This window comes from Ptychodera flava, chromosome 13 (assembly GCF_041260155.1).
Source record: "Ptychodera flava strain L36383 chromosome 13, AS_Pfla_20210202, whole genome shotgun sequence".
Taxonomy (NCBI): domain Eukaryota; kingdom Metazoa; phylum Hemichordata; class Enteropneusta; family Ptychoderidae; genus Ptychodera; species Ptychodera flava.
Window position 1 is genome coordinate 22112659 of NC_091940.1, and position 20923 is coordinate 22133581.

The 20923-nt window shown below is 39.9% G+C and overlaps 2 protein-coding genes across 3 annotated transcripts; one reads left to right on the forward strand and one right to left on the reverse strand.

Annotated features, from left to right (window-relative positions):
• The first annotated feature begins 301 nt into the window (after positions 1-301).
• Positions 302-4488, forward strand: LOC139147827 (neuroligin-4, X-linked-like). Its single transcript, XM_070719037.1, has 2 exons — positions 302-2074; positions 3047-4488. Exons 1-2 carry the CDS (start codon positions 573-575, stop codon positions 3426-3428), a joined length of 1884 nt encoding a protein of 627 aa, XP_070575138.1. The 5' UTR covers positions 302-572; the 3' UTR covers positions 3429-4488.
• Positions 4489-8290: 3802 nt separating this feature from the next.
• LOC139148716 (uncharacterized) lies at positions 8291-16378 on the reverse strand. 2 transcript variants are annotated; one of them, XM_070720192.1, is made up of 7 exons: positions 16227-16378; positions 14128-14296; positions 13844-13921; positions 13451-13604; positions 13024-13153; positions 10031-10144; positions 8291-8862 (listed from the first exon to the last, which is right to left on the reverse strand). In XM_070720192.1, the coding sequence occupies exons 1-7, from the start codon at positions 16260-16262 to the stop codon at positions 8410-8412; spliced, it is 1134 nt and encodes a 377-aa protein (XP_070576293.1). In that variant the 5' UTR covers positions 16263-16378; the 3' UTR covers positions 8291-8409. The 2 variants fall into 2 exon arrangements, with proteins under 2 accessions (XP_070576293.1, XP_070576294.1); XM_070720193.1 differs by lacking the exon at positions 13844-13921.
• Between the last annotated feature and the right edge of the window lie 4545 nt (positions 16379-20923).

A 20923-nucleotide genomic window follows, 5' to 3' on the forward strand; every position in this document is an offset into this window, starting at 1 on the left:
CTAAAAGAAATTGGGGCGGGGGAGGGGGTGAATGGTTTTAAATATTGTCTTCGCGTCCCGGTTTGTGAATACGCCTTGAATTGGTGCGTGGGCACGGCGACATACCGTATGTGAGTGTACTGTAACTAGGTTAAGTTTCACAGGTTCCGTTTGACAATCCTCAGTGATCAGACGACCACCAGCAGTCTGAGGTTTCACAAATGACTGCACTAAGGCCAGTCCGACTGAAAAGTCGGGATTTTTTCCAGTTTCTTTGGCAAACAAACATAATTTAGACAGCAGTACAAATGACAAACAAGTTGTATGGGACAGACACATGAAATACACTGACTGAATAAGAAATCTGGACATAATACGTTGTTCAGCATCTAAACGTTTGGCTTAAATTATGCATGCATGGTTGAAGAGGTTACTCCCTACTTAATATTCACAATGAACCGATTTCATTGTTTGAAATTGCCGATTATGCGCAGTTTGCTTTCGAGGGTCTGTCGGTGAAAGTGTCTGTTACTTGTAATAGGAGCTTTGACCAATTTCCAAGGACGCTTTAAAAGACGGAAGCACTTTTCAAAATGGTCGTCTTCGCCGAAACAGCAGTCCCGTTCCTCGCGGTCTTTCTAATAGTTTTTCATGGTGCTATAGGCCAGCCTGTACTAGAAACGCTGTCAGGTTCTGTCCGTGGCGTAACCGAAGAAACCCAGGGCGAAAACATAAGCAAATTCCTTGGAATACCCTACGCCAAACCACCTGTTGGGCGTCGGCGTTTCCGAGCTCCTGAACCGATTGGCACTTGGGCCGATACGTTGAACGCGACGGAGTTTGGAGCAATCTGTGCACAGAATCCAGCGTATATTAACGGGATCCGAGACACACTTCCGCACTCCCTTATGGACGAGGACTGTTTAACGTTGAATATCTACACGCCAAACTTCGATGAAAGTAAGAATCTGACCGTGCTTATTTTCTTTCACGGTGGTGTTTTTTCACATGGTACCACAATGACCTATGACGGGTCTACCTTGGCGGCCCTCTACGATGTCGTCGTTGTCACTGTCAACTATCGCGTGGGTCCGTTTGGCTTCCTGAGCACTATGGACAGCCATTCAATGGGCAACTACGGACTTTTGGACCAACAACTGGCCATTCGCTGGGTCAAAGACAACATCGCTCATTTCGGCGGAGATCCAGGGAAGATTACGCTTTTTGGAACGTCTGCGGGCGCCATGTGTGTCGGCTTTCAGCTTATGTCTTCGACTAACGAGGGACTTTTCCAAAGAGGCATAGCTATGAGTGGCGTACCAACGTCGCTTTCCATGGCCGACAAGCCAGTTTTCTGGGCACGTCGACTTGGTTCGGCTTTGAACTGCACGAACGTGGGGGACAGTGGCGAACTTATATCATGCCTTAAGTCGAAATCTTGGGAGGACATTATTGAAAACATTCCGAGCGTCGATAACACTGACGTATGGGACAGGCAGTTTATGCCCGTTGTGGACGGCGTTTTCGTACCGGTGAAACCAGAACTCGATTCCAACGCGAACTTTACAAATTATGATTGCTTGCTAGGTTTTAATAGCAACGAGGGGAAAGCTGCCTATCTACGCCCCAAACTGAAAAACTTCGTGGCGAATCTTACACATGACCCGGGCATGACGAGGGCGCGGTTTGAGCAACTCCTTGGAGATAGTTTGAGGCCGTATTTTGAAGACGAACTGAATTTGCTCAAAAATGCTGTGGTGAACTACTACACAGACTGGTCTGACCCAACGAATGACCTGACGCGACTCAAGAACTTCTTCGCTTTCATGGGTGATCACATATTCGCTGCTCCGACGGTTGGATTTGCGCGCAAGCACGCTATGTTGACAGCTGCCGAGACCAGAACTTTCCTGTACCAGTTTTCCTACGGAGGTAGTGACCCTAGGTACCCCGACTGGCTTGAAGGTGCAACCCATGGTGCAGAACGCCCCTTCGCTTTTGGGATGCCTGTCAGTATGTCGGCAGGTTACACCAATGACACGATTATGTTGAGCCGTACCATGATGAAATATCTGACAAACTTTGCCAAAACAGGGTAGGTATCTCAACCCGTTCACCAACATACTTCCATAGGAGTCGCATTTGTTTTCAATAGGCTGAGTAGGGCAAATTTTCTCATTCATTCTTCTCGATTCGAAAATTGATCCATCGGGGAAAAATAAATCTAGGCTAATTGGGAAGTTTCGAAACGTGACACGATAAAGAAAGAGTTTTCACCCAAAAAAGAAAGCAATCCGAGCGCGACGTCTCATGCAATTGCTCTAGGGGGAATTTTAATGTTGATGAAATTACCTCCATTTGTTACCAAAATGAGACAGCTGGTGTCGTTGTTCGCTGTCCCACATAGAAATATCCTGTCCTTCCATAAAAAGAAAAGATCACGATCGCTTTTGCTTTAGTCTCTCTTTTCTAGTTACTGCGGCATTTTGCCAGAGTGACATGTTTGTACCAATTAATTGAGAATTATACAATCAATTTCGTTTGGATTTCAGGGCCTTGAAATTAGCATTTTACGCAGTGAACAACCATTTCCGAACATTAGTAGTCTTGAGAAAGCATTTGATAGTCAACATTTACCCCAACTAAATGGCTCATATCAAATTACATAACTTTCTGATGATCAATCAAATAAATAAATATAGTATTGATTTTCAGGTAACATCTTGGTGCATGAAAGCACTTTAGAGGCCGAAGATTTTTATTTCATTTTCATATAAGCTAATCAAATTATGTTTAAAAAAAAAGCGTGACAAAAAGATACATCGTCCTCCACATCCTCTCTTCGCATCATCCTGACTGGCAAAATGGCAGCTGATGATGATCATCATGGGACTACCATTTCCAGATATTATTGTTCTGATATTTGCATGAGATTCAGATCCTTGTTATGAGAGCCAACGAATGTGATGAGTATATTTACATTCGCCAGTGATATCTCGCACATCAGCCGTGGTGGTATAGGCTTGTGACCAAGTCTCTTTCAACTTGACGTTTCCTTCCTCCGCAGAGATCCGAACAGTGGAGAATCCGTTAGCGTCTCCTGGCCTGAGTACACCGTGGACACTCAAGGCTACCTAGATCTGGACGTGACAGTGACCACCGCTGATCGCCCGAAAGCCGACAGCATGGCGTTCTGGCTCGACTATTTTCCGGGTCTGGCGGCGACATCTTGTCCTCCTCTTCCGACAAACTGCATCGAGGTGGTGGGCGAAGATCTAGGTCTGTCCCTGACTCCACAGCAGGCCTCTGATGTCATCCAGGGGATGATAGTAGGAATGATGCTGCTAGGGGTGCTGTTGGTGGTGCTCGCAAGCGTCATTGGTGCTTACCGCATCAAGGTCAAGAAACTGGAGAATACACATGACAAGCTAGAAGAAGAGAGTGGTTGATTAATTGTCAGAGGAGCATCTTGTACCGTTGACTCTACCATTGACTCTATCTAGTCTTGTGTATCATGGACACGTCAGTCTTGTATTAGAAATATGATGTCATCTGTGCCCGGGCATCTATGCGACGTAACGGTATTCAAATTAAATTTTTTCATGTAAGTTATACATTTCGATAGTACAGTATTGTATGTACTTAGTTGTTGATTAGTACTGTGGAAACACCTCGACTGTTCATGACATTGACTCGATTCAGTGTGGCCCAACTTATGATTTCTTTACAGTGTAGTCGGTTAATAGCATTAAGAAAGCAAAAACAAATAATTGCAGTTTGATTTGTCAGCGTGATTTCAAAGTAAAATACGCCTCAGGGACAGTTTTCCGACAATCAGATTTCTACTACACTTTTTTGTCTGGTGCCGGTTTGTAGTTTATACCGCTTGCCTTTGTTGTCTTGTTTATTTTTGCAAATCGAAAATAACTTTTTCTAATGGAGTTAATACACGGTCGATGCCGTGTTGAATTTCAAATATTACTTTTAAGGTAGATTGCACCTCGGGGACAGATATTCGGACTCTCAAACTTTTACAATTCTCTTCTGATATACCACATGTGGGGGTTTCATTTTAAAGCTCTTGGTGAAAGAAAACTTTTCATCGGCGTAGTTTTTCGAAATTCGAAATTTTTATTTTTCTCCATAGAGTTAACACAGGGGTGGCGGCTATTTTGAATTTCTAATATCGGTAAATCTTGGGTAATTTGTTTCTCCAGTACCAAAATTTGCACGGTGACCCCCCTTATTTTTATTTTTGATTTTGAAAGAGAATGATTGAAAGATACCTTGAGGAAAGTTAGAGCAAAAGTTTTAGTCTTTCACTTTCGAGGTGCATACTACCTTAAGTAATATCTTTTTTATCGTAAACTTTTAACTTTGATCCCTGACTTTTTTATCGGTGTCGAAAGAGAATTGTTTTTAGTTTCCTCGAGGAAAATTTGAGAAAAGGTGTAAGATTTTCTGTGTCAAGGTGTATATTATCTTTAAATAAAGAAAGAACAGAGTGCGCTTCTGCTAGAATGTCTCAACATTAATATTTGAAACAAATAGAAGACACTTAACTTAGGGAGTCGTCATTATTTATGGCCAAGGGGGTCGGAGGAATATGGGGGTTACTTAAAAAATTGAAAGCTACAAGGTGGCTGCTCAAAATGTGGAGAGAAAGAAAGGGTTACTCAATTTTTGGTGCAAAACAAATTGAAACAATTCTCAGATTGCACCATTGTACACATCAATATCTCAAAATTTTCCACGCAAGAGAGGGGACACCACCTCTCGTGCTCTCCCCTTGGGTGTTTTAACAGTTTTTACTTATAAAAAAAGCAAACTTGAAAACAATTCTCAGATTGCACCATTGTACACATCAATATCTCAAAATTTTCCACGCAAGAGAGGGGACACCACCTCTTACACTTTCCCCTTCAGCTTGCATGTTCTCGTCCCTGTACTGACAAATTCTGCCCAGTCAGATATACTAGTGAAAACCCTGTCATGATTCCCATCAACATTAAACAATACTATATATGGTTGTATACTGGTTATAGCGTGGGATTTTATATTGACATTTTGTTGTGACTTTGAGTTTCAATTTGTTGTTTTCACCTTTGTAACCGTAATAAGGTAACTGATGATAATATAGCTACTTACACCAGTATTTGAAAGGTGTATACTATTGCTGTATTTTTGTAACTTTTACAAATACATGTCTTGATATTTAATTTTTCTAAGAAGAGGGGAGCAGTCAAAATGTCTGTGTTAGAGAGGGGGGGTTTCTCAAATTCATCATGGTTGGCAGGGGAGTACCCGAAATTTCGGAGTTTCCGATGACATTCCTTCGACACTCACCCCCCCCCCCGCGGCAATTAACAATGACGTCTCCCTTATCACCATGTAAGCTCTTACACGATTTCCCCTGTCCATAATAGAGAGTTGTATAAATTTCGCGTTTAGTTTATCAACTTTTAGCAAAAGATCTAACCAGTATGCTAGACGTCAGTTAATCCTTTACCTGCACGTTCGTTCGTCTCTGTCTGGTCAGAATTTATAACGAGTTAAGTATGACATGGATAGCCCTACATAACAGACTTGGCCCTTGAAGATCCCTAAAACTTACATCAACATGGTACACAGTAGAGGGCCGCACAGTTCGCGTGAACACATTATTTGTAACAAGTGTGTACAATCCCAATACGGCATGGAATGTTCAATAAAACATGGAACACGAAACTGGGTATTAAGCCACAACAGAATTTTCATACTCTGATGCCCCCCCCCCCGAAATTACAACATCTACCCCCCGTACATCTTGAAAGCAATGAAAGATTCACTACAATGTGTCAACTTGATTAAATATGTTCATGTTTAATAAAAAGTCTCGATCATGCCATGGAAAGTAAACAACTTTGAACGATCATGAAAATTCATGAATATTCTCTCTCTCTCTCTCTCTCTCTCTCCTCTCTCTCTCTCCTCTCTCTCTCTCCTCTCCTCTCTCTCTCTCTCTCTCTCTCTCTCTCTCTCTCTCTCTCTCCCTCTCTCTCCTCTCTCTCTCTCTCTCTCTCTCTCTCTCTCTCTCTCTCTCTCTCTCTCTCACTCTCTCTCACTCTCTCTCAAACTCTCACACTCTCTCTCAAACTCTCAAACTCAAACTCTTAAACTCTCAAACTCTCTCTCAAACTCTCAAACTTTCTCTCAAACTCTCAAACTCTCTCTCAAATAACTGCTACAATATCAACAAATCCCTATATGATTCAGTTACACAATTTCGGAGCATATCTTGACGATTTAAAAAAATGTTCACCTCGAAGGTTCTGATTATTTACATATTGAGGTCTTGTATGAAAGGAAATATTATGCAAATACTGGAAATTGTTGTCTGGACAGTTATGCATTGATGTAAATCATCTGGTATTTTAAAGCCCGAAGGCCATTTCAATTATTTGTCCAGACCTGCGCATACAAGTGTGACTAACGATGCTAGATTGGCGTTTTCCTTCACAAGGTCTGCCTACTCTATCGCAAAATTGCTTCTGTCCAGTCCAGTCCAACCATAGACCCTCGAAATGGTCCAACCGACAAAGGATATCATTATGCCCGAGGTTATTGTGTGATTAACTTCTGCCCTGAAAGGTGGTCGGGTTAATCGGGAGACCAGTTCACGTGATGAGTCACGGAGGAAGGGGATTTAGTTGAAAGTGGCACCATTCAAACACGCATGTGCGAACACAGATAGCCCCGGGACGTGATTGTGAGAGTAAATTGTTATAAAAACATGGCCTTATTTTCAACCTAAGGGTCCAGTCAAACATATAAGCATTCCGACATGCTATCACAATTACACTAATTCGTCTCTGGAGAAAAACATATCCCACCAATGTTTAATACAAATGACCAAAGCCCTGAAGACGTCCAAATTAAACAGTCATTTAGTTGTTCTATTTCACCAAGAAAGATGCTAGTATGTCGATTTTTGAGGTTGTAATAACCAACAGAGTCAAAGTCATATCTATAGCAAATACTTCTTGGTGAACAATTCATTCATTCACTCAATTATTCGGGCACTGAAGGCCAAAGTTCGCAATCTCCAATCGGAGATTGTTTTGCGGAGACTTTGTTCACTGCTCTAAAATTAACTTTACAGTGTCCCAGATTTTTCCATTGGCATTGTATACACCGAACTGCGATGAAATTCAGCAATTAATGTAAACGCGCTACATTCATTCGTCTCTCCTTCAATCCCTGCCTGTCTGCCTCCGTACCTATCTACCTACCTACAACAAACCTACCTACCTACCTACCTACCTACCTACCTACCTACCTACCTACCTACCTACCTACCTACCTACCTACCTACCTACCTACCTACCTACCTACCTACATACATACATACATACATACATACATACATACATACATACATACATACATACATACATACATACATACATACATACATACATACATACATACATACATACGCACATACGTACGTACCAACTATGGTGATTACTGAGATCTTGGTACAGGAGAAAACGTGATATTGGAAGGTTCAATTATTTTTATCCTCTCGCGAGAAATTTGGACATTTTGATTCTGAGTTCGTCTTCTCTGGGAATAACACAATTTCAAACACAAATACGAAACTATGTGCGGAAAAATAATGTATTGCTTAAGCTTATGGATGGGCCTACTGTACTTTTAAGACACTCAACAAATTCTTATAACACTGCTTTGCTTTGCTGCTTGTGTGAACTCACAGAAACCCTGGAGAGTAAATACAACTCTTTTGATTATATTACAGTCGAGTATTTATGCCCATGGAGTTAACGCAGGGAACAGCGACCATTTTTAATTTTCAATTTTATAGGTAATGTTTAGGTAATTTGTTTCTCTAATTCTAAACTTTGCTTTCCTAAGGAATGTTTCAGCTAAAGTTTAAAAACGTTTGGTTTTGAGGTACGTATTGCCTTCAAGTGATTATCAACAGAGCATTAATTAATACAGATAAATTTATGGAGAAAACGGTATGCTTATGTATACATTAGCCATTAATTTGTTTGTCCAGCAAAAAGTGTTATAATAGAAAGACTATTCGTTTTGTGTTAATGTTTCGTGAAGACCTTGTATTTCACAGTCACACATCTATGCCGAGAATAGGGACGTCAATTGACTGCCAACAGTAAAAGGTTCGCCTTACCAAAACATCTCATATAGACATGGAAGATACTCAAGAACCAACAAACTGTTTGATCTTCATCACAGCAAAAAAAGTTGACAACAAAACGAGAGAATGAATAAAATACAAACAAAATTTCAAAATTACTTCTTTATTCGGAGTTTTGTCGTCACTGTGATTGAAAAAAACCACATAAAACGACGTAATGATAACTATAATTGACAAATAGTTTAAGTATCACAAGACAGAATCCTTCATGTTTTACATTGCAAGTGCAACATTTTGAAATTTCTCAAGAGTTCGTGAGCTGAGGGTCGAAGATCTGGAGTTGAACATGTCGCTAGATTTATCAACACACCAACTTGTTCCATCATTTCTCCCTTTCCTTTGAAAACTCTCCATTCCACATTGGCCGCTCGTCTCTGGCGAAATCTCGGCAACTCTTGGTTTTTCTGGTGGAACATCTCGTAGTCGCTGCTTGAAAACAGCTCAGGATGATTTGAGTAAGGTCGAACTCCTGTAAATATTTCGGCTAGCACCATACCTACACTCCAGACATCTTCTCGGAAAGTGATAGCCCGGTTGTCCATCATGGATTCGGGTGATAGGTATCGGCTTTCGCCCAATCCACGGAAACGACCAGCTTCACCGATGAGGGAAGCTGTACTACTAGGAAGCACAGTAACTTTCAGAGTTTTGGGGTCGACCTAAAAGTAGCAGATATGATGGAAATAAAATTTTAAATTTTTATCAGCAGCTCAATAGCTTTCATAGATGACCATGACTTCGCTACCAACTATAAAAAGAAAACACTATTCGTTCATCATTCAGCTACGAAACCCCCACCCCACCCCAGCGACGGGCATCCCTCGAGGTTTTGACCAGATCTCGCGAAAGTGACTGCGAGTGCATATATGGAGTGAACTGGTCAAAACCGAGTGATGTACAAGTTACTTTCTGGCGGGAGACATTTATTGCTCCTATACATATATTGTAACAGCGTGTTGAACGTTTTAAGAAGGATTTTTTTTAACTGAGAGCTCGCTACGTTCCAACTGTATTCTCACCGCTAATATAGCAATGTTGTTTTCTCGTTTCGGCCAATCAGATCACAGTTTCACCATCAATATACTGGTATCTGATCGTAAAGCATACATGGAACAGTCACAACTCAAGAGTTGAAAAAATAAGTTGAACATGATCAATGGCGAGCTGTTGAAACGGCTTTATAACAAACCATATTACTTTCAAGGTATTTTCGCTTTACCATCGGTGATGAATATACCTTCTCGCTCTCAATCCCCAAAGTTGCATGATTTTACATATGATCGTGAAACACACACCGACTGAAGTTGGACCCCTGTCAAGAGAAACTCTTACGTCAGAGACGTTTGAGGGCGCTTTAGTATACAGACTGTCAAGGAACTATACGAATCTCTTCGAGAAAGTGAACGAGTAAGAAACCTGTCATATGGGCGAGAGAAAAAAATATTTGTCAGACGGGCCCGACCGCAAACCAGATTTGGTCATTTTCATAATTTTCTTGTTTCCTCAAAGTCTTTACACATTCAATGCCTCCCATATTTAACACTGCCAGAAAAAACATGAATACAAATTAAAACTTCATATTCGTTATGAGATTTCGTACTTATATGAGGGAACATTTCAGTACAAAAGGCATTTCGCAAAGGAATTCTGAAAAACAAAGCAAATTTAGATAATGACAACAAATTACAGGCCTTGCTAAACATGAAACAATTTTGCGGGTAGAACGCAGTTTATATTCGCCAGATGAACATTTTACCTACTCCTGACGTATTTGTACAAGCTTCCCAACCCGACGTATTTGTACAAGTCTTGAACAGAAATACTTACGATGATATGACCTGGGTGAATATTCTGATGAATGACGTCATGTTTATGGAAATGGGCGACGGGGTTGCACAGCTGATACGCGAGATTCAGTTTCTGTGACACGGTGATTTTGTCCTAAAAATAAAGCATAAAGGAAATCTAACTTTCCTTTGCCTTTTCATTATATCACAGAGAATCTGTCATTTACTCAGATTTGTATCCCGTATACTGACAATTACTGACTAGAACATGCCCTATAGCAGTGGATCATGACGCCCTGTCATTGTATAACACAAAAACGAAAGGAGTAGTGGACGAAAATTTTGCTAAAAACAACGTCACATGGCGACATGGAAGTATTACGGTTGTTTTCATATTGTGAAAAATGCTGTTAAATTTGCTCAGGATATTAGTGAAAGAGGAAGGTTAAAAAATGACACCTAGTCACTATTTTTGATGCGCGTAAAATAACCTCAAATTTTTCGGGCTTTTACGACTTATCCGGACACCAAACTTGCTAATTATCCAGCAACTTGGCTGATGATATTGAGACTTTGATCAGTAATTACCAAAGCACTTTGGTAATTCACCTCAAACTTGATACTTGATCTGGCTGCAGTAACTCCATGGGTGGCAAAGTGTAAACACAGACGCTGACATCTCAGTGCATACAGTGATAGCATAAACCAATTTGAGACATGAGTTTGCACTCAAAGTTTTCAACAGTGTAACCATACAAAAAATTGCTGAACAAAGTGATGAAAATGGCACAGGACAAATACAACTTGCATGGCAGTAAACCTGCCCACTGCACCAAAAAGATTTCTGTAACTTCAATGGACATCATGCTTGATTGAACAGTCCAAGCTTGGAGCTTGCATAATCTGTTATGGAAGGGACCATTTTCCCATGGGTATGGCATTGTCCACTCACCCATGCTTAAACCAGGCTGTGCGTATTTACATAACTTTTGTTTATACTGAGTATCCTTGCATAAACGATGATTCACTTATAATAAACTGTCCACTGTCAGATTTTGTGTTGCTGTCTATTACCGTGTTACTGTGAGTGGACTATGTGTGGGGCCATACCCGTCCAGAGATGGTCCCTTCCATATCACATTATGCAAGCTCCAAGCTTGGAGCTTTTTTCCCATGATTCAAATTACATGGGCAACTTCCTGTACTATTTTATCGTTTTTGTAAAAAATCTTGCGAGTTATAAATGGTGAAAATAGTTTTTCCTGGGTAAATGACCACAGAGCTACCACATATGTAAAAATCATCCTTGGTGAACTTCCCCTTTAAATACTTTTCCGCTCAATTCGTGCTGATTTAGGCACAATTATTGAACACCACTCAAACTTTCAATCTCTTTCCTAAATCGACTTACACCTGTAGAAATTGTAAAGGTAAGCTAGAATACAGAAAAGATTTTCAATCTCTCTATCTTCATGAACGGGTATTCCTCGATCACATTTATGCTGATAGACAACCATTGCCAAAGGGAGCAAAACTCAGCAACGATTCCGAGCTAAACTGACACAGTATTTCAAATCCCTGCATCAAATGAAATTGAAAACACAATCCCAACAGTGACATTTGGAAAAATTTTAACATGAATCATATCTTGAAATTTAAAAAGTGAAACAAAGACGTCTTGTACTTTGCCGATCAACAGCACAGTGTGAACTGTGAAGTGGCATCTGCATTGCCTGCACGTAAAAGCAACTCGGTGTACGCAGTATCAAATGGTCTGCATCTTATGAAAACAACAACTGGCAGTGAATAGTCACCGGTAAAAACTCTTCACAGATGAAAGGATAAATGCTTCAAATGAATGAAACTGCAGGTTTTAAAGGAGGATAACCAATGGCGGATGCGTGGAGTGGGAATTTAGGTGACGGAGACGGAGGGTCATAGGATTAAATAAACTGGATAATGTAGGATTTTCCTCACAATGCTGTAAAAGAAATTCCGATGTCAGCTTGTTTTAACGTTAGTAATAGTTTTTCTGCTCTGAAAAGTAGTTTAACAAACTCTAACGACCAATTACACTCTCCTAACCTCTCCGTAGTTGAGTTTTACCACAGGGTACACGGGCTTGTTGTTTATTTGTGTCTGTTTGTTTGTTTGTGTGTATGTTTGTGTTTGTTTATTGTTATTTTTAATAAAATAACAGCGAAAAGCTGTTTTGTTAATATTGTCAATAAAGAGCAGTTTATTTGTTTATTTGTTTGTTTATTTATTTATTTGTTTGTTTGTTTGTTGATACGTATTTCCGATGGTTAGGGTTAGGGTTAGGCTTAAGTTAGGGTTAGGCTTAAGTTAGGGTTAGGCTTAAGTTAGGGTTAGGCTTATTCACTCCCTCTATATACCCTAACCCTAACCCTAACTTAAGCCTAACCCTACCCTAACCATCGGAAATACGTATCAACAAACAAACAAACAAATAAATAAATAAACAAACAAATAAACAAATAAACTGCTCTTTATTGACAAATATTAACAAAACAGCTTTTCGCTGTTATTTTATTAAAAATAACAAATAAACAAACACAAACATACACACAAACAAACAGACACAAATAAACAACAAGCCCGTGAACCCTGTGGTTTTACATGTAACACAAATGAACAGCACACATGTACATATGTTGGCTTTACTGAGGAATGTTGTTCAGTGGAATGCCAACCCCTGGTCACTAATTAGTTTATGGCACTAGTATGATACTTATCATTGACTTTGTATACACATTGTGTACCCCATGGAGCACTCATGCAGCCAGATCGAGTATCAAGTTTGAGGTGAATTATCGAAGTGCTTTGGTAATTACCGATCAAAGTCTCAATATGGTCAGCGAAGTTGCTGGGTAATTAGCAAGTTTGGTGTCCGGATAAGTCGTAAAACCACAGTATCACCTTATATCTTTAATTCTCTTTAAAATATGTTGATATTTGTTTGACTTGGCAGTCGGTCGTACGATCAAATTATGTGATATTGCAATAACTTACCAAGTCACCATCAAATGACATCATCTCCAGTGTCTTGCCGGCGGCGTACTCCTGCACCAATCCGTAACGGTCACCGCCTATGTACGTCACACCATGCAAAGTTGGGATGTTTTTGTGTCCGGTTAACTTACTATAAGCAACAATAAAACATAAGACAAATAATTACAAAGGATACAGCTTCAACACCCCATCATAACCGCCCTTATTTGACAAGTAGAATAGACTAGAGGAGCGAAAGCCTCTATAAAATTAAAGTTTTCACGTGCAAAATATGTCTTGCTAAATGTAATATTGATCAACATTATTTTTAATCATCTTTGAATAGTCGACTTATTATTTGAATCTATATATTACCTGCATTCTACGATTTAGGAAACATATAGTTACATTATTATCCAGATGACAAAAAAACAGGTGCCTGTCGTACCTGTGAATAGCGCCCTCACGTTGCACCAAGTCCTTGTCCATGATTTTCACGACCAGCTTGTTATCTCCACGGGAGGTGACCCGACATACTTGAGATGCCAGTCCTTCAGTAACACCATCAGACGTAAAAATTGTTTTGTCAAGTACTGGGACACCTGTAAATAACATATATCGATGATTTTATCAATCAATAAATTATTGTTACGCATAAACCCTATACTTGGTTGTAGTGGTTCTCGTTGTATCGAAAACCCTTTGAATGGCTGAAATCAATTTTAATTTCCCATGCTCATCTGTTTATCCCTTATCTGCTAACGTTATCAATTATGCATGAACAAAGCATTATATATCATATTTCTAAAAGAACTAAAGAAACGAGACAACATTTTGTTACCTTGTATTAATGGCAGATTCAACTCTACTCTGTTCTGTAGGAGTGGTTGACTAAAAATGTCACCGACATTCGTTATCGCTGAAAAAAAAACAGAAGAGAAGTCACAAATTGAAAAGCTTCACACTTGAAGGTTTCACTGAAAGACTCACTTGGTTGATTCAGACATAAGCGACGCTCTCGAAAAGTCAGACAAAGCATACAGGTATTGATTCTTTGGCACATGGGCGTGCAAGTGTTGCTGCGTTGATATCTCTATGGTCAATAGACAAGCTGATGACAGTTACCTGTTTCGACGTTCGAAAGTGTTTGAGACACTTTTCCCACATCATCGTTGTTGTTGAAATCTGATCCCCTACTCTTACCGGCCAGATGGTTTGCTTCGCTTCCCAAACTCGATGTTTCTGGTAGTGAACAGAGTTTGTCTAACTGAGAACTGGCAGGACTCTTAGTGTTCTGCAAGGGCACGACAATAATAGAATGACTAAGAATACAAAATCAGATCCGTCTCAAAAATTGTATAATAGGCTGAAGGTGGGTAGGTTTAGTAAAGTTATCATTATGTACTAGCCGGCGCTACGTCAAATTGGCAGACGAGGGTGTTCCTCGGAACAAAGCGCTCACTGATTTTCGACAACAGCGCGCCCTCGCACGGATGTGTCTTCAAATTGATGGCATTATGAAATTACCAGATATGAAGCGGCGTGAACACTTTTAAACGCGGTAAAGCTGCAGAGATTGTTACTTCAGGAAGTCTGCACAGACTGAGCATTCGACGACTGTGGTTGTGCTGATCAATAGAACGTATCTTGGCAATGACAGCCTCGTCCAAAAGCAAGCGTCATTTCGAGGATGTGCTCTGCGTGTATAGTTAAAGTCTTCCTGTTTGATGGCGAACGAGGCCTCGAACTTCAGAACATACCTGACGCTAGAGAAAAAAACGCGCTGACGCGACACGATCGTCGAACATGTGACTCCTGGTCCTGTTCGAATCTGTCAGTAACATCTATCTTGTAACAATGAGGCTACCTGATGACTTGCAGACTACAGTAACCGTTGTGCTAACTACTTTCAAGTGCTGGCGATAGATAAATTTATGATAAACAGCTGGGAAATTCGAAATAAATGTAATGATATTTTCTTCGTTTTGCTTCCTTTCACATTCTCTTTTGCAAGACAGATTTATCAAAATATGTAACAGGTCAGACCTGAGAGCGAGCGCAGCGTAGGGTATATCGTCATTTATGTTTTCTGGCAATAGCATGCTAATTTCTGTGTTTGATGCATATTTTGGCCATTGAGGTTGAATGCTGTCAATTATTTTCTAAAATAACATTTATAGATTGTCATAGCAATTTAACTAGGAAATGCCAAGTTCACAAACGAAAATTATTTATATAAAACTGGTAAATTACATGATTCCGATCAGTTTATTGTAACAGGGGCGGGACAGAGGCAGTCTAATGTAAAACACGTACTTGATATTCCCGTCGGTAGCTCTCCCTAGGCCCTCAAGCACACGATTTTAAATTCTCGCGTGAGTTGACCGTTCGTTCTCGTGAGAGTTGGCTTGTTTCAAAATGGCGGCCCCTAGTGATGACCGAACCAGACTTTCAAATGATCGAAAATAGTCATTTTGAACCAAATTTCCCACTTTCTTTGGCATAGAGAGATTCTTTAGTCGGAAATGCACATTGTCGAGTAGGATTTGTGGTAGATGATATCTTTAATTTCACGCAAATCCGTGTAAAAGTATTCAAAATGGCCGCCTCCATGAAAGTGCTCTGTTTAAAAACTCGTCGGTATATAGAGATTCCATTCTAATTTTCGTGCACACGCGTTAGTCTTAATGCTCGCTTCGAGAGCGGCCTTCGGCCGCTCTCGCTGCGCTCGCTAATATTGAAGCCATCGTACTTCTATGTGCAAGATAAGGCCCGGTGTATTGGTGACTTTGGCATCGACGACTAAAAGGATTGCTGGTCATATACATGATATACATAAGGTTTCTTTTGACTGAGCCATGACCACAGTTTTGAGAATGGTTCGACAGATTTTGGCCTAAACAAGCAGACGCCATTTGTTTTATTTGCATGCGCGTACATTCCGAACGAACATTTCACCATGCCCATTATCCTCCCGTTTAGCACTTTGTCATTGTTCCGTTTGCGATTCGCTTTCGCGAGGTGTAGGCCTAAATAACTACTTGCCTGAAAACGTTTGACAGCAACAAGCATGAGGTGAAACAAAACGTGCGACTCAGAATTCATAGTATTTTTGAATGGCCTACATATATTTCCGCACTGATATGTCACGAAAAATGAGATAATTGTTTCATGTATACGTGCGTAAAACGTAAGGTTGACTTTTAGCGAAAGAGGTGCCTTACCATGCGAGAGACTTGTTCCAAATAACCAATCAGCATGCCATCGGGTGCATCTCAAACTATAATATGTATTTATGTTACATCCTCGACATAGGCCGATATGATACAGCGTACGGATATGTGTAAGTAGAATATTTTCAATCCGTTAGCCTATGGTGCTGGGCCTTGGTAACGATTACTGCGGCGCAGCACGTGATTTTTGGTACATTTAACTTCCGTAGGAAGGGCAGTTCTGCTTTTCAAACTCGACTGGCAAATCGAGATAAGGTTAATATAGATCAGGATATTTCCATCAAGTGCGACGTTCTGCTCCTATATGTGTCTGACAGTTTGCTGTGCGTTTGAGAGAGAGAGAGAGAGAGAGAGAGAGAGAGAGAGAGAGAGAGAGAGAGAGAGAGAGAGAGAGAGAGAGAGAGAGAGAGAGAGAGAGAGAGAGAGAGAGAGAGGAGAGAAGAGAGAGAACACAGGCAAGCAGGCAGGCATGCAGGCAGACAAAATTTAATTGGTGTTGCTTCACAAATCCTATATACTTTTGATATGAACAATGGTTTGGATGTAAAATCGAAAATGCAATCATGCTGTTGTTGTCTTACACTGTCTCGCTGTCATCTCAGGAATAGAAACAGTATATAAATAACACTTTTAAGGTAATTCGCGCCTCGAAAGTGAAAGCCTTAAACTTTTGCTTAAACTTTCCTTGATGAATCTTTCAAGCATTTTCTTTCAAAATTAAAGGAATAGTCCACCCAAATAACAACCTGCCTTTAAAAGTTGAAGAAGATTATTATTGTAACATTTATGATGAAAAGATGAAAAATGTGCTGTTTATTATCCTAGAAATTAATGTTTTATTAAAGGTATACTGTCACCTGTTTCAATTTTTCCACAGTTACCATGGAAAGAGAAAATCTAACCAATCACAGATTTTAAGCGGGTGGCCACTTTTTAAAAACAGCGCCCTCACATGGGCATTTCGAATACCAAGGAACGCCCCTTTGACCATATATGGGCATATTTAGATTACAGGTGACTGTATACTTTCAACTGATGTGTATGACGCCATTTTCGCGATATGGAAGCGCCACCTATCGGAATTCCTCAGAGAGGCTTAACTTTTGATGACGTAAAGTTTTCGTGTTTGGTTGAGGAAGTTAGGGGGTATCGCTAGGGGGTCTGGTCTACCGTACGTTTCTATTGAGCTACTGCCCCATAGATACACTTTGCCTTCAACCTATAACTTTGAACCGGAATTCAGCGACTCCGAACTCCAGGATTTCGAACTTGGTGTTTCCGACGAAAAGACGGACACATCGATAAATTCAGAAGTAAAAGAAGGGCACGTGGCTCCACCAGTTACCGAAGGAAGCTGTACAAGCATGGCTCTTTTGGTAGCTCACCGTTACGTGGCCATGTTTGGAGCTGAACCACGGTCCCTCCACCGTGGCTGAACACATCTTCGATATCGCCTGGTGACGAAACGAACTCTAACTTACCCACAATGGTTGTACTTTTGGGTAGAACATTTTGATCAGCATTGCAGGCTAACTGTTATCACTTGAAAAATACGATGTTGGATTTCAAACTCCCAAAGAGAACTGTATGACGACATTGCTCCGCATGTTTAGCCATTGCAACGCTGGTTTAAAAGTACGGTTAACTCTTTTTATAACAAAGAATGATTAGCGAAAATTGCCAATTCAAAGTGCTAGTTTTTCAGTTACATATAGAAAAAGAATGAACGAATGAGGAAAAACATCCAAGCACCGTTCCCCATGGGGGAGGGAGGAGAGACAAAGCGGACGACCGGAAACGGCTCAGCCGTCTGACTCTAAATGGTGCGTCCCTCATCTAACAAGCAACATTTATACCATGGTTATACATACACACTTTCATATTCTCCGGGCACTAAATTAAACTTCAAAAACACTTTCATGTTCTAGGAGTACTAAATGAAATTTCAATTTATCCTTTCAACGTACAGTCATAAAAACACACTAAAATTTTCCTGTTCTCACAACTCACATTGAACTTTAAACGTAAGTTACCGGTAATTAGAAACCGCCATGGAAAGAGATCGCGAATCCGAGTAGCCGTTGCTGCTGTCAACTTGGTGCAGTCTTGGAAAAAAATAATTGAGGATGGTCAAAATCTGAAAGCTACGACTTCACGACCAGTCATTGGGAAAACTTTTGGGAAAAATTCAATACTTTCCAGCAACGTCCGGGCGACAGGTCGTGGAGAGAAACGACCGAAAAAATAAACCTGAAAGCCACGACCTCGCGGCCGGTCTCGGAGAAAAATGTCGGCAAAATTCAACACTAAAGTTACAGCCACGACCTCGCGACTGGTCGTAGAGAAAAATTACAGAAAAAAGGAATGAAATAAACTACCTTTCGACAGATCGGGAGCGGGAAGATGGCAAAATTAAAAAGTCATGTACTATTATATAGCAATATGGAGAGAAACAGCTCTAAGAAAAAAATCTGAATCATGGTTACTCTACGCTACAAGAATAATGGTGTCTTAATAGCCTGACTGAGAAACGTAAAATATATTCGATCACACATATTGAGTATCTGATTCCGTTTTTTTTCACTTTGGAACTTAAAGTTTTCAGGCTTTAGCTCAATTATGTTATTATATGTGCTTGCTGAGGTTGAGTGGCGTGTTTGAATTACGATACGATGCACTCAAATCTTTGCGTATAGTTACATGGAAATTTCTAGAAACCCCTCAACAGAGAGCCTCGTTTTCACTACAATCCAACATAGTCGTACGGCCGGTCGTGCAGCGTGCTTATATGAAACGTTGTTCATTTTGGACCATTTATTGAAATCCATGTGATAATATATTTGGGGAAAATCCCTTGTAATTCCGCTCTGGCAATGCAGTAACAAACTTCACTTACTGCTTCTTGTTTTTATTTACAATTTAGTGGCAAAATTGCTCATTATTTTTTTCGACGCCACAAAAATATGACTCGCCGCCGTGGTATCGTAGAAACATTGAACTTACAGCATGGATGCCCGATAATAGAGTTTACTTTGACGTGCCTATTTTTTTCTAAAAGGAAGGAAAGACTTATGTCTGAAATTTTTCCGACATCAATGAAAGTTGTCAATACGCATCTACTTCTTTCTCGAACTCTTTTGAACCTATTCTTGGCTCCAGATAACTCATTTCAACATATGGATCGTTTCCGTTGACTTGATGCGTGGATGCTGTAGTTGCGTTGATGTTGTTAAACATGCCCGAGCAAAAATACAACTTTCTAATTTCAACTGATCACGCAAACTTTATTATGTTTTAAATACCAATGCGATGTCATCAAAATAATAAGAATAATAAGTAAACTTGTTTTAAGAAAGATGATCTCAACAAACTCTCCAGCGGTTCAGAAAAATCATAAATATTTAAACCATGAACCTATTTTCTTTTATATGGAGAGTCTCTCCCACATCGCATTTGTATGTCCTCTTTTCACCAATGCATTTGCTTTCCAGTGTAAGTTTGTGTACAGCATCATCTTGAAGTCTTTTCCTAGTCCAAATTTGATTGTGGATCGTCAAACTGCCGACGAAGTCCTTCTCTTGGAAAGGCCTTCGCATACGTAAAAACATGCACTGCACTTATAATTTTCAAAACTTATGTCAGTGGCAATCTTTACCGGCAATAATTTTTGGAGGCGGTGTTTTCACTTCGGGTTTCGAATCATTCAGAATGCCTTATCGAAATCTCGCTCACGATTATTGGTACATCCCTAATACTTACAGGCAGGCATAAGCTATTTATGAGACTCCCTAGATCAGACCCCCTAGCCAATGCACCTAAACACGAAAACTTTACGTCATCATCCGGGCATTTCTCCCGACATGCTTTGCGAGGGAGTAGACAATATGGCTGCACACAGTCGGCTAAAAAGGTCTCCATATTGCCTGATTTTGATATTTATTTTCATAGATAACTTCAACAAATCGCTGTTTCTGTGCAAAAAGTAATGATAAATGCTTTTATGACATACATAGAAATCTGTATGAGGTAGATTACATTTTGGGTGGACTATTCCTTTAAGAATAAAAATCGAGGTCACCGCGCAAATTTTTGTACCAGGGAAACAATTTACTCAAGATTTACCGATATTTAAAATTCAAAATGGCCGCCATCCCTGTGTTAACTCTACGGAGAAAAGTAACCACGGAGAAAAGTAAAATTTTGGAATTTCGAAAAACTAAACTGGTGAAAAGTTTTCTTAAACCAATAGCTTCAAAATGATCACCCACGAATGGATTATCAGAAAAGAATTGTAAAAGTTTTTGAGTCCAAATTTGTGTCTCCGAGGCGCGTTCTACCTTAATATAAATCTTGAAGACCAGCTTCACATTTTCGACAGTAACACTTTGACCACTACGCATGGAAAGTTTCGACGATACAGATATTACCTAATATGAAAGCGTTCGTCGATGTTGGGTAGGATTTCCATGATCATAATCAAATCAAATCAAATTTACCGAAGTTACATCACTGAAACTAGAAATAAACAAAACCGGCTGTCTTCCAAATATTTCTTTAACCATATCTTTATTGAGAATATAGTTACTCGGGTTTTTTTTAGAAAATTGCAATAAAATGTAAGCCTATATTGACTAAATTTACTAATAACATAAATTAACAAAACAATTCTGAATCATAAAAACAATTCT